The sequence below is a fragment of the Ornithodoros turicata genome, chromosome 3 (genome assembly GCF_037126465.1).
Source record: "Ornithodoros turicata isolate Travis chromosome 3, ASM3712646v1, whole genome shotgun sequence".
NCBI classification, from domain to species: domain Eukaryota; kingdom Metazoa; phylum Arthropoda; class Arachnida; order Ixodida; family Argasidae; genus Ornithodoros; species Ornithodoros turicata.
The window spans coordinates 1556316-1574851 of NC_088203.1; the positions used below are offsets into that span (position 1 = coordinate 1556316).

At 44.8% G+C, this 18536-nt stretch overlaps 1 protein-coding gene across 2 annotated transcripts in view; it reads right to left on the bottom strand.

The window, feature by feature from the left end:
- LOC135387804 (neurogenic protein big brain-like) overlaps positions 1 to 18536 on the bottom strand; it is a 112518-nt gene that overhangs the window by 3640 nt on the left and 90342 nt on the right. Inside the window, exons 4-5 of one of the 2 annotated variants that reach the window (XM_064616943.1) lie at positions 14282 to 14399; positions 1365 to 1604 (exon numbers count right to left, since the gene is read on the bottom strand). In XM_064616943.1, the coding sequence (XP_064473013.1) occupies positions 1365 to 1604; positions 14282 to 14399 (358 nt within the window). Of the gene's footprint in view, positions 1 to 1357; positions 1605 to 14281; positions 14400 to 18536 lie in introns of both variants that reach the window. The other variant, XM_064616944.1, reaches the window with a different exon arrangement.

The following is an 18536-nucleotide window of genomic DNA, read 5'->3' on the forward strand; positions in this document are numbered from 1 at the left end:
GGCGTGATGCAGTGCTGTTCCCTTGTGGTATTTTGAGTCCAGTGCGGTTATTTTCCATCTATTTTTCATCTAGACACCATCTACCATCTGCCTCTCTACGGTATGAGCTAAAGCTAATACATCGCTCGCATATATAATGGCAAGCACTGCTGTAGATTTCCAAGGTTGATGGCCTATGGAGTACTTGTTGAAACTCTCGTGCTGTATTCCATATTATGCTTTTTAGTCTGCACGATTTTCTCAGTAGCTACCCTTCATGGGCGGCAAGCGTGTTTTTGTCTTGAGAGATATTTATGTCTAGGTACTTGTTAATTGTCTTTTTGTTTGTTCTTGAAATTGCTCTTTCTTGCAGGTAAAAGCTGGGATGATTGAACCCCATCCATTTTTTTTTTTTTTTTGTGCTCGAAAGTCAGCGAATCTTCATCTGCGATGCTTGTGCATATCTATAGGAGGCCCTGTAAGTCTGCTTCGGATTCTGCCTGGAACACTATGCCGTCGGTAGATGCCGGCGAAAGTTTTGTCTCAACAGCTCGCTGATGGCACCACAACTGCCCTCACTGACTACCGGGACGTCGCCACCTGTGAGCCGTTCACCCAAGTACATTCACAGCCTTCAGGATCATAACCAGAGTGCTATTTTATTCTGCGTGCAACGCGGTATTGCCAACGCTTAAAATATGTCTGTACTGTTTTGAGTATGAAATTTATCTAAGAGTACACACGTGTGTTTAGGGACTTTCCTCGGACTGACCCGGCCAGAAGTAAGACTAAAACTCGTAAAAGCCGTAATTCCAGATTCCTTCACGAAGGCGAACAAATTGAAAACCAAACTTCCACAAGATCCACTCTGCACAAAACAGACGAAAATGATATCCACAAACACTTTTACTGTTGAAATATGCAAAATCTAAGAAAAGTTTACGTGAAATCCTATTAAAGATAGACGCAGAACATTCTACACAACTTCACCGCATAGCACTCTGCTAGCCAACCATCATGTCGAATGATACCGTTATCTGCCCTGATTTGTTGAAAACGGGAGGCGTACGCCTTTTTTGTGACACTTATGCAGTTCATAATTATCACAAAAAAGGCGTACGCCTCCCGTTTTCAACAAATCAGGGCAGATAACGGTATCATTCGAGATTGTGGTTGGCTAGCAGTGTGCTATGCGGTGAAATTCATTTTTAAGAGTGTAGGCCAACCCAAGTTATCAAAATCGGAAGGTCGCGAAATTGAAATACCTGGACCGTATAGTGCGAATTTCAACCATGTTTCAGAGACGTTTATTTTTTAATGTTTTTACCCGAATAGCGAAGAGGTTTTATTCAGGGGAGGGGGAGGGTGCAAAAGTTACCTGGTACCGTAAATGGGAGTGGAGTAGCTAGCATTGGCTCCTCCGTACGTGGATTCCGTAGAGGCTGGAAAGGCCGTCGACGGGGTGGGCGAATACGTGTTGCCTCCAGCTGGTCGATGGTAGCCACTGGTGCTGTCGTACTGTGGCTGCTGCGACCGGTACGTGCTGTTATTGGGACCCTGAGGAACGCTCGCGTACTTCGTGATCTTTGACTCGGGGTCCTCGTAGTCATCGTCCACTGCCGATTCTGCACAAGACAAGCCAGATAAGCAAGACGACGGCGATATACGACGTTTTTTTTTTTAAAGCAGAAACTGTTTCTCCTGGGCCCACGGGCTGTCAAGGTCAGCGAAACTCAAACGCCAAAGGCTCTTTCCAGCAAGCAACGCTAAAGATTTCTTCATATAGTCTATTATCAGAAATGATGATGATGATGACGATTAGTGGCTTCACGCTGAGACCATGAGCGTCGGAGGATGAAATACATGTGAATCTCGTTTATAACGAACTTGACAGTCGTGCAAAAACTGTTTGTTATATCCGGAAGTTTGTTATAAATGGAGTCTGCTTACACCGAGTTAAATATTGAGTGTCGTTTGCGACATGTTTGTTATAACCGGAAATTCGTTATAAGTGGGGCTGTTATAACCGGAAGTGTTCTGCCACGTGCGCTCGAACCTCCGCACACGACGTATTTAACGCAGAGGACGGAACCACGACACGCATATCATCAGAGCTCTCGATTTTTTTCACACTTTGCTTCTTCTTTTTCTATTAAATCTGGAGTAGCTTGTCCCGCGGTAAGCGGGCTCACATCTCCATATCGTCATCATCATCAAGACGGAATTTATGCCCTGCCACAAATCTGCTGATGTCGATCGGCGGATTGCAACTTTGATATCTATAGGTGCCCACGAATAAGGTGCAACCGGTTGAAGGCCTTTCAGCAATTCTGGGATGATGGAGTATGTGGAAGACAAGACAGCTGAGAGGGATGACGATGTGTTTATTACGTTGAAAGGAACTAGAATGAACGCGATGTGTGTCACGTGAGCGTAACAGACAGTGACTCATCATCCTCTTTGGTGATATCTTCAACAGAGTAAAAATGACAACTGGAGACGACTTCCCAGTGTTGCAAGGCTAAAATACGCTTGTGATAAGATCACGACAGACAAATGCGGGGGTAATCGGGGGGGGGGGGGGGGCAATGCGAGGAGGAGTATCGGTGGCGTCGAACTGCTTGTATGGGGGCGTGCACGTCAACAATGGCACAAAGAAAGAACGAAAGAGAGATAACTGTTGGGAATCGAAGGTGTCTATACGATGAGCAGATAAAGGATGTGTGTAGCGAAGAATAATAATTGCAAGTAGATTTACACGTGAGGTGAGCCCGCCCACAGCCTGGCTGACCTTTTTTTTTTGTCTTCTTTCTATTAAACATATCCCACCACCACTCCCGCCTCACAACTGTGTGGCTACATGCTACAGGGTACGTGCCGCAGAGTAGGACTGCGGATAATTTCGACGACCTGCAGTCCTTTATCGTGTGCCGGAAATCTCCGACACACTGTGCTGGAAGCAATGTTCACCTCCCACACATTGCTACCGTCCTCGGCGGGGATCGAACCCGCGATCTTGAGCTAAGCAAAAGTGACTTGCCGCAGAAGTCAAGCGATTCAACCAGGCGAAAGATAGACTGGACGTAAAGTTGAGAAGGCGTTACCCATCATACCGAAAAATATGTGGAGACTAATGTAGAGACTGTGATGTAGACAGAGTAACGTGGAACTATTGTAGCCGCAGAACGCAGAGGAGAGCCACACAACAACAACAACTTTGTTTAAAGATGATGAATGGGGAGTTTCATCGCGAGAGCCACACAAAGCGCACGCATGAATATAATCAGGGTTACTACCCAAAAGCTGTGTATGGGCGCAGTATCGGCTTTATCTTAATCCGAAATCCTGTCCCGGGATCCCGGGATAGGTTCGGAAAAATCCCGAATCCCGGGACTGCAAAAATGTTCCGGGATTCCAATCACTATATTCGTGCATGCTACAGAAGGTGCCGCCGAATGCAGCGTTATTTTATGCGCTACAGAAAAAAAAAAAGTCTGTTTATCCAGGTTATATGTAAAGTCGTAATGCATTAAGACATTTCATGCGCGGCAGCCTTTCCAGTCGATACCGCAGTTTGCGTCGGTTGTGAAGCGGGCTTCGCCTCATTAACAAGCTTGAGGCGGAGAAGTGACCTTTACAGGAACAAACGCACAGAAGTGCGGGAGACTTCCATTTTATCCTCGTTTTGGGTTTTTGGATATCGATCCTGGAACATTTTAAATTTCTATAGGTGAAAATAATCCATAAACAGCGGGCCTGGCTTTCTCAGGTATCCCGTGAGAATACGAGCAACTAAAGGCATGGGCTACGTGTTGTTCAGAAAAGGAGTCCTTCTATTCAGTCGGGCAAATCTCTCAACTACACTCTTAAAAAAGAACTTCACCTCATAGCACGCTCCTAGCCAACCAATATCTCGAATGATATCGTTGTCTGCCCCGATTTGTTGAAAACGAGGGGCGTACGCCATTTCTGTGACACTTATGCTGTTCATAATTGTCACAGAAAAGGCGTACGCCCCGTGTTTTCAACAAATCAGGGCAGATAACGATATCATTCGAGATAATGGTTGGCTAGGAGCGTGCTATGCGGTGAAGTTCATTTTTAAGAGTGTACCTCTGAAGTTCACACAATCCGAAGCGTGCGACTTTCGTGATTCACGTTAAATGACGCAACGTAGCATCTTATTCTCACTAAGAAAAGTAGCGGAAATGAAGAAAAAAAAATGTGCAGAGGAGGCGCAATTCAGCGTCGTCTGCTTAGAAACCACACTCTTAAAAATGAACTTCACCACATAGCACGCTCCTAGCCAACCATCATCTCAAATGATATCGTTATCTGCCCTGATTTGTTGAAAACGGGGGGCGTACGCCTTTTCTGTGACACTTATGCTGTTCATAATTGTCACAAAAAAGGCGTACGCCCCCCGTTTTCAACAAATCAGGGCAGATAACGATATCATTTGAGATGATGGTTGGCCAGGAGCGTGCTATGTGGTGAAGTTCATTTTTAAGAGTGCACCGCAAGCAGACGACGAGGAATCGGCGTAATTGCGAGGCTGCCCTAAAACATAATAGGCTTATTAACCACCACCGCCACCACCACTAACGAATCTGTACGCATTGAGTGGGCATCATCACACGCGCACGAGCGAAAAATAAAAAATAAAAAATCAAAGCCATTCATTATACCCTCACTTCTCCATTTTATTCTTGCCTTCAAAGGAAGTTGCACTTTTGTTCCCCTTTTCGAGAGAAAAAAAAACGAAAACAAAAAAGATAAAATAAAATTCTCCGCGCGAGCAAAGCTATCCGCTCACTACGCCCGGAAAGTGGCGGCAGTACACATAAGTCACGTGATTTTTCTTAACATCGTGTGGGGTGAATTTTTGGAGCGCCGTATTTTCTCGACCGATATCGTTCTTTTCCGAGTACTCTTCTTTTTCACATATTTTTATCGCGTGTCTTACATATATTTTTAGGTATTTTTTCTACCGCAGTTACTTTTTGCGTCGTTTGTTTCTCAACCAAGCGCCAGAATGGGAGGCAATCCAGGGTCGAAAGAAGAGAATGGGAAATGGAATATAAAAAAAGAGGAAGAAAGGGAGAATAAAAAGTGGAGATTTAGTGGAATTGAGCAGCTTAAGGTTGTTTCGAGAAGACGAGCTTGGCTCTGAGCTCAATGTCATTTCCCCTTTTTTGTTTTGTGTTGTTATTAAAATGGAGAATCATCTTGTTGTGTTTGTGGTTCGATAAAAGCGTCGCCCTTCTACTATAGAGTCGTTTATATCCCTTTTACCAAGTCCCGCGTGTTACTTTCAGAAATGTGAATCTTACGTGCTTCCGAGAAGGCGAGGGTATATTATTGGCGGCGCTGTCATCCAAGAATTGCGGGATTTCATCGACGCTTTTCGAGCGACAATAGCGTTCGTTGTGTTTGAAATGTGCGCTGCTTTGATGAAATGGCGTATGTCTGGGCTATTTAGTGTGCAAACCCCGTTCTGATAAATGGATGAACGTGGGCGCAGATGATTGGACGTTAGACCACAGCTGAGGCTGGCACAGGAACAAAGGACTATGAACATTGGTAGATTGAAATAAGGCAGAGAGAACATAGGGGGGGGGGGGAGGACACGTGATCTCTTCTATAAGTTTTCTCAAACACAGATTCAGGCCACATTGCCCTGCTTGGTCTGGCAGACGTTTCTTTTCAATAAATATATATCCCCCCCTCCTGTTTTGTTGTTCTTGTTGTTGCGACCACTTTTCACGCCTCCAAACCTCCGACTGCTCTTGTTCTACCAAGTTTACCCCAATTCTTTTTACTTCAACCTACTTCGTCGAAGTATGTGATGCTATAAGTTCTCTCCGTATAACCTGGGTATAATAATATAACTGCTTCAAAGCTTAAACTCGTAAAAGATATACTCTCGCCTGTGATAGCCTGCATTGTTAACTCAGCATTTCAACGAGGAAAATTTCCTAGAGCCCTTAAGAAGGCTCTTGTTGTACCAATACACAAAAAAAGGTAATGTCGATGATGTGCGAAATTGCAGACCGATTGCAGAGAGACCCTTTTCTTTATCACATCACCATCCCTGCTATACTACCAGTTGTAAGCAAATCAATTGAAAGGTTGCTTCATACTCGACTAATGCGTTATTTTAATAAATTCAACACGCTTTGTTCAAAGCAGTTTGGTTTCCGCAGCGGATACTCCACTGAGACAGCCCTTCTAGCTTTCACAGAACGTATCAAACAATCATTAAACTCAGGTAGTTCAGCTCTCAGAGCTCTCGTCTTTCTAGACGTTTCTTTTCTTCTTTTTCTTTTTCTCAACTAGGCCTGGAGTAGCTTGTCCCGCGATGAGCCGGCTCACATCTCCATTTTTTCCCTACCATCATCAGCAGCAGCAGCAGCAGCAGATGGCTTAGCTCTTTGTGTTCGTAGATTTCTTTAAGGCATTTGATTGCGTTATTCACAAGATCCTGTTAGATAAGATAAATAAATATGGCATAACTGGCCCGCCACTTAAACTAATTGAGAGTTACCTGACTAACTGATGTCTAACTGTTAAATACCAAGAATCCTTTTCTGCGCCTCACATATCGAATGTCGAAGTTCCGCAAGGCTCAATATTAGGACCTCTCTTCTTTTTAGTTGATATTAATTATCTTTGGAACTTCATTAGTTACTGAGAGGTGTTTCTTTATGCAGACACTACTTTGCTTATGACTGGTAGCGATTTGTCAGCAAAACTGCAAACAACAGCAAAACAACTGTCAGCAAAACTACAGGCCGATATTGCGAAATTAATCTGTTGGCGCAACAATAACAGTCTTGCTTTAAATACTAATAAACCCGTTGCCATGTTGTTTCAATCACCCAAACGAAAAATAACACTTCCTACATGCTTGTCTTTGAATGGCATCCCACTGAAAATTTACAATGAAGTTGAATTCCTTGGGGTGGTGTTTGACCCCCACCGCCGTTTTTCATCTCATATTAGATATATCAATCACAAAACTTCTGCACACGCCCGCGTAACAGAAAGAGAGCTGTGCGCAGTGCGCAGAACCACCAACGCTATATGTTAAGCACGCTATCGCCTTTGCGTAATTAAGGGATATCTATAGGTTAGGTTAGGTTAGGTTGGGTTGGGTTGGGTTAGGTAGTTCTATATATAGTTCTGCGGAATGCGCAAAGCTCTGCTTGTGTCTTGCGCGTACGTTATACTAAGACTCACTATTGTATGGGAGGGTTATTTGTTGAGCAACAAAGTTCTTTTATCTTCCTTGTTACTGAAATAAATTGGATTTAAAAGAGCGAAGAGACTGTGATCATTACCGATATTTTTATACCATGGTACGGCAAAAAAATCGATCGTGAGGATATTTTCGACGCCCCATTTTTATTCAGTGAATATGCAGGGTACTACATCAGCAGCCTGCAAATGGGCCGCCACTGACAATGTTAACGAAATAGGGGAGGTCGCTGGCGCGGTAATGAAATAAAAACTCACGATATGAAATCGATGGCGCAATAATTAAACGCCACTCAATTTTATCTGGTCTTCATTTTGTTAATATTAAACATCCTGCTCGTCGCTCCAGAGAGATATCAACTGCATCGAGCCCTCGATTTACGAATTGCCCCGCTCTAAATGAACTCTTGAACAAAAAAGACGCTTCACCTAACCTTATTCCAAACCTCGTTCTGTATATTATGTACCCAGTTCTTTTCACTAAATGGAACCGTTGGCACAGTGTCAGCGATTATGGGCCCCAAACTATCTGGAGCTTCGAATACGCTTACACAGCCATTTAGATTTCTCGACCAGCCAATAATTACTGGCGTCCTTTCAGCGACACCACAATGGAAGACAAACGAAGCTCCTCTAACAAGATTCCCCCCCACGGAGCAGCACTTCCGAAACCGGAAGTGCCGGAACCGGAAACTGCATTCTCTCTGTTCACTTCCGACGCAAACCCTCGAGCCGACGAGGACCTCCTTTCTTCGGCAACAACACAATGACCGTGTTCGACGAAACCAATAAAAATAGACAGAAAGGCACGACGTAGTAAACAATAAAGGTCAAATGGTTTGTATCTGAAGCTTATCTCAAAAAGCGTGTGAGAGCTACTATTTGTCTGGATTGTAGCGACAACCGTCAGAGGGAGCTGTTCGATGAACCACCCAATGGAACTGTAATACAGCATCAGCCATAGCTACTCTCTTTGATCGGACGGTCGTTGAGATGTTGCAGAGATCGCTGTTATTTTGCCGGTGATCGATTTGGGTTACAATCGAGGTAGACTACGGAGAAGCTTCGATACACACCATTTCTGGTTAGGACATTCCAAAATAGGCAACTCCACTTTTTCCTTCTGAGTACAGGTTCTTTCTATTGGGCGGCCTTGCACCGTGAATGCAGGTATGATTTATTCTGACATCAGAGGGTCTTTGCCAGTCGCCAAAAGATATATTTCTGTCAGTCAGGTCAGGACCAGAAACACATTGGTGAGGGCCGCGTATCTCCTCGCTATGGGTAGCCATAATGTTCCACCAGTGGTTCAAATATGGCAGGGACAGGAAATATGGCAGGTGGAACAGTGGTGTTCCAGCCTCCTTCCATCTAGCGAGACCCTTCTTCTTTAGGTGTTAATTAAGGATACACTACTTGGTTTTCTAAGAGATTGTTGTCCCAAAACAGGATGTGACCCAAACTGTCAGTATTTGGCAGTGCTCAATTTAGTAGCTACGAGTGTATTAGATTCCTGTTGTGGTATCGGCATTCACTCCATTGAGGGGCAGTGTCATTATGCGCAAGTCAAAAGTCATAAGTCAATGTCATGTGCCGTGCGTCGAGAACCCTGAATCCACAGTGGTCGCACAGCGTCGCTCATGATCGCAATTTTTCTCGCGACGTAAAGCCCCCAATTATTATTATCATAAGTCAATGCATTATCTCGGTGCATCAGGTAAGGCCACTAGAGCGCACGAACACGTTTTTAAAGTACCAGTCCATGATGAGCCCGAGGCAACAATGAAACACGGCACACAGGCGTGGGAGGAAAGATAATTTTGCGATGGACCGCCTTGAATTTTGCTCGGATATTTGCTCGAATTTTGCTTCCATTGAAAACGTATGTTGGAGAAAAAAGTTGCGTCTGCTGATACCAAGATGGCAGGTTCGAGCCCACACTCTTAAAAATGAACTTCACCGCATAGCACGCTCCTAGCCAACCATGATCTCGAATGATATCGTTATCTGCCCTGATTTGTTGAAAACAGGGGGCGTACGCCTTTTCTGTGACAATTATGAACAGCATAAGTGTCACAGAAATGGCGTACGCCCCCCGTTTTCAACAAATCAGGGCAGATAACGATATCATTCGAGATAATGGTTGGCTAGGAGCGTGCTATGCGGTGAAGTTCATTTTTAAGAGTGCAGGCGAGGACAAGTTGGTTAGATAAGCACGGCGCGCTGAGATTTCGTTCGAGAACCCTCAAGTGGGCAAAATTAATCCAGAGACCGACACTAATTATGAATGCAGGAAAGAAATTGACGTCACGAGCGAGCTACGTCATAATGGTTGTCGGACTGTAAATTTATCCACCTTAGGGACAGACAGAGCGCACGGTGCAAGGCCACGTTACTGTGACAATCCTCACGTACGTAGGCAACCTGTACCGGGGTGTACCTCGAAATAAGGTGATCGAAATCCCCGCTGCAAAATGAACTACTGGAAATATACGTTATTTGACTATAAAATGCACAGTCGCGCGCGAGAAGCTGCCAACAGCGAACTTAGACTAACCTGGACAGAGAAATGGAAACACCAAACTTGGACTAACCTAACAATAAACTGCCCAACGTGGTGTTCCGTTATGTCTGCCCCAGTAAGCCTAACGGCCGCTAAAATTTGGCTTTCGTTCGCTAAAACGACTTGGACAGACATCGAAAACTGGGTGGTTAAATAGTGATACCGTCTTTTTAGACACGGTATATACCATCTTACGAAGCAATCGTGCATTCTCCTTGATTTTCCTTGTTTCGAGAACGGGAATTTCCAGAGCGGGGATTTCGCAACCGGGAATATCGACGTCCACCCCCTGTATCGCGCCACCGCATTGCTGTAGTCCCCACCCTGAGCGCGCGCGTTCACCATGTGAGCCACCGAGATCAGTGTGGAGAAAAAACGCAGTCAGATTATTACGGTAGCAGACTCATCATCTCCAAATAAAGTTGTTGTTACCGTACTAGACGAAATAGTCCGCATACAACAGAGTACTGATATAAAACGAGTACATCCGAGCACTTTATAAACGAAGAGAAGCTCTTTGACGGACACTCTATAGACTAGAGATAAGGGAACACAGAATAAAGGTGTAGCTTCACAAAGGAGCCACTAAAACCCGATAGAACAGAAAAGACCTCGGACGGCTTCCATCAGTCCATGGCGGGAGGGAATTTAATCGAACGGCAACTCTCGCGTGTCGGTACAAAGAACAAGAGAGGTAAAAGTGAACCCCATTCCCGCCTCTGGGACGTCCTTTAATAATCTCTTTGGCCGTCGTCTATTTTTCGTCTGTCGGGTTATTTCCGTCTCTCCCTCCAAGTTCGGCTCTCCACTCGAGATGGGAGGCACCCTTTGAACAGGCGCTACTTACTATAAATAATGCGCAGTGAAGTATGCCGAGGCTAATAAACTGCCGTTTACGCGTATAATGTACCAACCGTACTTGATTAAAGAGACGAAGTGAAAAGTGTGGTGCAACCGGTTCCGTTACAAAAAAAAAAAATGGATAACGATAATTGGTTGCTTTACGTCACGGGACAACTCTTTCTTTCTTTCTTTTTTTTTTGTGGATACTGAATTTTTATTTTTATTTTTTTAACGAGGATTTTTGAACGCGGAAGACGAAGCTGCCACAGAATACACGTGTCGTTCTCGACCGGCATCCAACCTTGAAATTCAACCAATGTAGAACTAAAAAATAATAATAAAGAAGTTGGCTCCAATATCTTCGTCCTCTAAGTAAGCTTACTTTGTGAGACATCTTATCGGAAGTGCATGTTATCTTTGTTCACTGGGTGCAACCATCGGACACAAACTATCTTCTTTTGCAGTACTAAGTCGAATAATATCCGACAACGCAACGCACGCAAGATTATTTGAGTCGATATAAACACAGAGATAGACACTTGAACGTGAAAAAAACAAAAAAAAAGTAGTAATGTTTTCTATGTGCCCAAGCTCAGGGTTGGTACGATTCCACCCCAAGCAGCAAAATGCACTGAAAGTCGAGTGCAATAGGGGTGGACGGGTAGGTGAAAGGCCTTGAACAGATTCATGAAACTACAGAACATTGATAAGACACATACCGTCCACCCCTATTGCACTCGACTTTCAGTACATTGTGCTGCTTGGGACACACGCTATTTTATCAGATATGGAGATGAAGAGAGAAGATTAAGGAGATAAAGAGAAGAAAGAAAGAAAAAGAGAAGGAAGAAAGAAAAAGAGGAAAAATTGCGCCGCTTCGACTATTCGGGCCAGTTGAATTCAATTGAAACTTTGAGCTGAAACTTTATTTCACATTGTAGCAAGTACAATGTGGGAGGCCCAGTGCAAAAAACTGCAAGAACCAGTTAGTTCTCGCAGGATACGCACCTCGCAAATATTTAAGTGAAAGATTCGGCGAAAGTCGGCCATTTCGAACAGAGACTGTTCACAGTAGAAGAACAGACCACAGGATTCTACTGTAAAGGGACGGTGGCATCGGTTCCAATCGGTTTCGAAGCCATAGTGTAATTTGACCACACCATATTTAAACATGAACTTGCCGCAGATTGTTTAGTTTGAACGTTCCTAACTCTACTGAAGTGTGTCATGTTCTCTTATTTTACTTGTATGCATGTTCATCTATGAATTTTTCAATGTATAGCTTATTATGCACTGTGTTAGTTCAGTTGATTGCCTATGTTAAAACTACTGGCTTTTATACAGTTCCATTGCCATACTCTGCTTTTTTTTTTTTTTGCTGTTGTTTCCTTTTATATTTTGTTAACTCAACTACGTTGATGCCCCCCCCCCCCCCCCCATCATGTTCCGCACGCAAGGGCCTTTGAGGTATATGGATAGATAAATAAATAAATTTTATTCCTCGTGGACAACTGACCACGGTATCGAAAATCCCACGCGAAAGACGGCGTAGTTCGACTGTTATTCAATGATGTTATTCGTATGATGAATGTTATTCGAATAGATGACAAGAGCAGACGCTGGATGTTCAGAGCAGAGCCGTAGCGATGGGGGGCTCGCCTTTTGGGACCAACGCCATCTCGTCTTATCTGTAAATCTTTTCCAGATAAGGAATGCTTTTTCTTTTTTTTTTTTTTGCGACGTTCCTCTCATCGGTAGTCCGCAGTGGACAAGCGTCACTTCCACCAGTCACAAAAACATGCTTCCTTCGTTACACTAACGTTTTTGCCAAAACATTTTTTTCTTCGCCGCCTTAGCGATAACATCTCCATAACGACACGTTTTCACGAATTTTATCGGAGTATCTCAATTTTGCAATTGCTTCGTCTCTTAATTTGTAGTTTATTTTTTCTTATATATACTCGCGATTTATAAACTACCATCCATTGTCATTAGATATTTTGTTCTGTCGTGTGTTTACATTATGTGTCGTACGTACTACTGTTGTCTACTGTTTGTCTATTGCGCTATCGTACGTGATATGTTTTGATGCTAACTGTAACTCCCTACGCAATGTCCATCGTAGTAAATAAATCCGCTTAAGCCTCCCAAGAGTTAATAAGGCACTTCCGACGAACGATATAGGTAGGCGGCCGATTGAATGCCTTCTAGATACAAGGACTGCGATAAATATAATAAGAATGTTTCTAGGGTTCGGCACGGGTGCGATAACAACCTGGACTCCCTTCCCAGGGATCGATAATTGATCCACTAGAGGAGGAGGCCATTGGGGCGCAAAAAGGGCCAGTCACGTGGATCTCGTGGGGGAAGACTTCCCTCTGTCGCAGGGGATATTAGAAACTTCCTCTTCTTTCTTCTATAAGAGATTTCGGGAGTGTTAGGGGAAAAAAAAACAGGAAGATGAGAATGACGCACGGTTGTTCTTTCTGATATTTGGACAAAGAACGTTAGGTTGAGGCGGCATTCTTTTTTATCTAGTTTCTGGACTGGATTCACGGTGTTGGTTATATATTGGTGGATCAGGCAGGGTGGTGGCATGTCATTTGCACCCCTTCCTAGCGCCACATTTGCATGCTCAGCAGTGGCGCCACTCATCGGCCCGTTTATTTCTTCCTCAACTGCTATGTCTAAGTACCTCGTACTTCAGATTATACGTTAGGTTTTTTTTTTTGTTTTTTTTTGTGCAAGCGGTGCACGTCCACGGGAGACGCGGCCTCGTTAAATTTGTGAACTGATTATCATCATCATTCTACGAGTTTTCGTGAGAACTGTCGTCTGCTACGATCGTATACCCTCTTCTCCACGTTCCAAATTCAAATTTCCATTATCCAATCGTGATGGAGATATCGTGCGCCGATGCGCCCCTAGCGGATAGTGCGGGCGGGCTTCTCCATAGGAGTTGCCGATTATGACATGGTCGCTATAATCCGGTAGGTCGTGGTATTCACACGGAAGACATTCCCCAGAATACCCCAGCCGACGGTGCAGAAAATGTCCTACGTTTCGGCTGCGATGTGCAACGTCATGTAATTTCGCACTCCAACTCCTCACCCTTGTCGTGAGGCTAGTCGATGTACGACGTCACAGGTTCTAAGTAAAGTATACTGAAGGTAGGCACCGCGCATTTTCGATCTATTGCATTAGTATTGCATCTATTGATTAGTAGCTTTAGCACACTGCCAGGGATTCTTTCCACGGAATTAAGCAAGTTGCAGCAGCTTTGCTCATAACTGTACCAGCAGCAGTCCCGTCAGTGGGCCGCAACCCAAGTGGCAAATTTCCCCTTTCATCATCATCAGTGCATTTGTTGTTGTTGTTGTATCCAGAAGTTGTAACTCCAAATGGCTTTGTCACGTATTCGAGATATTACAACGAAGGAATTCTGACAATCTTATTGGAATGTCGCCTGACTTAAGTTCGATCTCTCGTGTGGACCAAACACTGCCTCCAGCGCCAAATTTAAATGCCCGCGAACCCCTTTCCCCAAAGACGCGAAAATATTCGGAAGAGAATAAAAGAAGGTTATCTGGCGTCGGGTGGGAGAGAGAATTGAATATCGTCGAACGAGGTACGAACCTCTATCGGTGTCTTCGAGACCTCGTTTACGAATCTTCGTGCTTTTTTTGGTATCGAAGATGAACTCGTAAATAAGACCGGCAAGAAGACCTCCAGCCACAGGTCCGAACCAGTAGACCTGGAAAATAAAAGGAAGCTTAGCCACTGTAGCACACATTCAGATTTCAGTTATTGCAGAAACAGTCGAATATACAGGGTAGCTCAAGATAAAGTAAGATAAACAAAAACACGGCGTTTCGGGAGCTTAACTATGCATCGGACGACGTATAACACACTATGTCACTCCGATCAACATACTGCGAATAATTCGTGGAATTAAAAACAGAAAAATACGCCGGCTCCTTCATATTTTCTACATGGCCCATACCAGTGTTTCCGCTCCTTCCGTTCAATGGCGCACCAGTCGGAAGCGGCGTTGCGGACGCCTATTGAAAGCAACGGCGTGTATCGAACTTGATGCACAAAACTGCCTTATAAAGAGATTTTGTACGAAAAAAAGAAAAAAAAATAGGTAATTGCAATACGCAACGTAATACCGCGAAGGCGAAATATCTGAATGAAGGCAATCAGCAAGAACTCAAGCCGCAATCGTCTGCAAATCTCTTCGAGTTATTGGACGTGCACTTGTTTTCGGCTTATCGTTCACATCTTCCCATTGTTTACGGCGTATTTATCTGCTGTCTCTCCCTGTGCATACCGCCTTTCCACTTTATTCGCACTGCGTACAATGCGCCAACTAATTGGGAGCGCACAAACGTATAGTGATCCGGTACACGGCGCTAAGAACTGTTGCACCCGTGTAAAGAGAATTCAGAGCGACTCACGAAATCGTCCTGCGCTGTCGGAACACACAATAAAAAAAAGTAGACAGAGCGCTTCACTGTGAGGAACAACCCAGGCAGCGCAATGTACTGAAAGTCGAGTGCAATAGGGGTGGACGGGTAGGTGGAAGGCCTTGAACAGACTGGTAAAACTAAAGAACATTGATAAGACACATACCGTCCACCCCTATCGCACTCGACTTTCAGTACATTGTGCTGCTTGGGAAGGAGCACGATTACCCGAATCAGAAGCGATAACCTTATCACTCGTGCGGGTGGCTCACAGCGTGCTATGCGTTTGTTTTGTTTTTGTGCGGCGCATTGCTGACAGTTCAACTCACTTGAAGTTCATTTTGTTTAGCGACGAAGCGAACTTTCATAATAGTACAGTAAAAACCACCTAGGTTGAGCGCGGTACCATCAACACGGTCGGAGATCTCAAGCAAAGGATTGAGCGAGCGTTTCGCTCCATTGATGATGGCATGCCAGAGCAGGTACTGAAGGAGTAGGAACTGGACTCCGTCGCTCCATCAGTGTAGTGGTGGTGGTGATGGTATGATGTTCTAAGGAAGAAGGGTGAGATCTGCCTGCTCAGAAGTTTCACTCCTTCCATCAGTGTTCGCGACACGCATATTGAGGCATACCGGCCTTCCTGAACGACTAGAAAAAGTTTCCGTTTCAAAAAGGCCCTTTTCAGGACCAACCATTTGATGCCACAAAGGCAAGGCGTCTATTGATAAACCACGACATAACGTTTTCCTTTGTCCTCAACGCAGTTTTAGTGCCGTCGGCAACGCCGCTACCGACTGTGGCTCCATCTAGCGGAAAGAGCAGGTATGGGCCATAGAAAATGTTAAAGGGGCACTAAAATGCAAAAACAAGTTCGCTTCAAATTACGTTAGACGCTACGTTAATTTCGTACTTGTTATCATAATTCAAAACTTTGATTCCGTACGAAGCTACTATCAAAATTATACCAGACTCCTTTTTGCTAGAGTCACTAAATAAGCTACGCTTCAGAGTAGCGACACTGAGCCGCCATGTTGTTTCGGATGACCTCCAGCCCCACCTCTATTTTGGCAGTAGAAATAGATGAAGGTGAAGTTCAGCAATAGAAGAAGACGACACTTCGAAGAGCGCTAAATGGATGGCGCTGGAGGTCATCCGAAACAACATGGCGGCACAGTGTCGCTACTCTGAAGCGTAGCTTATTTAGTGACTCTACTTTTTGCTAAGGCGTTACACAGTGAAGGACGCCTCAGCTCGTGCACCGGTGTTTTTAGTACATGCTGCACGCGCGTGCCACGACATGTAGCATTGCCGGTGAAAAACATAGCGCGCGTTGTGAAGCGGACTGGCGCCCCTGTCAAGATAAATGTTGTCAGCGGAACATTCGCGAAAACTGTTGTGGGCCACAATTCATTGAATCGGTATTGACAAAATGCAGCAGTACGCATCATGCCGCGCATATACTGCTATCGGACCCGATCCAAATCTGCACGGCCACGATAGGTATTCTCCTGCTGTCTCATTGGATGCCGCCAACCTTTGCCGTTCGTTGTCGCCCCCCGAAGGCGGCTCTGTTTTCATTGCGTGTTACTTCCAAACGGTAGCGTTGTGTCAACTAATTTTCTCTGAAATGGACTAATTGAAGCATGGACTTTCATTTGGGAGCGAGTTGTTTTTTGCATTTTAGTGCCAGTAATTTTAACGGACTGACTGTACGGACGTCAAATTTTATTGCATAATACGTCGTCTGATGCATAGTTATAAGATTCCGAAAGGTCATATTCTTTGTTTTATCGTCATTATACGAGCCACGAACTTTATCTTGGGCACCCTCATATTATAACTAGCGGAAATTTGAGAGCCAACAGGTACTGAATGCGACTTGACGATGTACTTCGATGACGCCCAACATTCGTGCGTTATTGGGTTAAAGTAAAGACTTGGTATTAAACCCCTTTTCTTGGAATCGATATATTTCGACATAGATTTCATAATACACTCGTGGTAATTCAATACCTAAAGAGGGAAAAAAGAAGTAGTCCTCGTGCGTCGGAATACAATGTGCTCTACGTCCGGAACAATGTTCCACGTAAAGAACAACGCACTGTCCCCGGGAAACCCAGAAATACCGCCTCCAGCGTCCCCTAGCATCCCAAATTCCAATATTCGGGTCACGATTTCCCCTTCGACGTGAAAGACAGAGCCGCTAAACACGCCAAGCGCGACAAAAACCTCTGAGCGCGAAGACGTATGGCAGTCAGGCGAAAGCCGATGTCGACGGTAGAGAGCACGTCGCTCTTAAACGTGCTAGCGTCTATGTGCCCGTCGCGTGAAATACAACGCCCGCGAGATTCGGCCGAGGGAAGTGTCAGGATGAAATAGTACGAAAGCGGAAGGTTTTGATCGATCTTTCTTTTATGCCGTTTTTGCGGGTGGAGTGCAAAAAGAAGGCTTTTCGAGAATGGATAGGTTTTCGGAGTACAGGTGACAAAAGAAAAAGAAATCCGTGACATTTTGATCAGTCCAGGGGATCTTCAAGGTTGGTCTTGCGGTTAGAAGGTAATGAGGAAGTGACGCTGCACGAGGACAGTGTAAAGAGGGAAAGATTGCCCTGCCAACGAAGTGACTCGCTTCTCAGCTGCCGTTCTTTAGTTGGAAGCGCCGAAGCGCCAGGGTGGTAGCTTCGAACATTGTGCTCCTTTAGGTGACAAGACTAGAGATGCAAAATTTCCGGAAATTTTGAATCGCTCGAAAAAAAAAAGTTTTCTTCCGGGTTTTTTCCCGAAAATTGGAAAAAATGGAAACAAACGCGGTTACTGCTGAGTCGAAGCATTGCCGGCCAAGCCACAGCGTACGATGAGCTAGAAACTTTAGTAGTGTTCACCCTTTAGGCATAAATGCAGAGCAGAGCATCCCATGAGACTGTTGTCTACTCAGCGATAGGTAGTAATTGGAACAACCCGTCCACTCCGACCAGAACTCCGACATTATGTGAACGTGATGGCGTCCGCTTGGAGCAGCCAGACTGAGCTCTAAGTTGGTGGTTGGTGGAGGATTAGAGGCACCAAAGGCACTGCTGGCGGGTTGGAACGCATCGAAGGCACGAAAATTTACATTTTTGAATTTTGTCGCCTGAAAATTTTGGGAAATTTTTCCGGAGACGAGAAAAAAACCCGAAAGAAACTGTTTTTTTTTTTCAAAACTTCCGAGTTTTTTCCGGGGCTTCGCATCTCTAGATAAGACGCGCTTTTTTAAAATTCCGTGTTAACGCCGCGAAGCAACTGCGGCTATGAGCAGCCTACAGACGTGGACAGATGGAGAGAGGACAGCAGGAAGGAGTGGGGGGACAGGGGGGTTCGTATGCGTCCTGGGCCGACTTCAGGGGGAATTGTACCGTCTGGAAAGTCTGCCGGAAAACCTCAGCC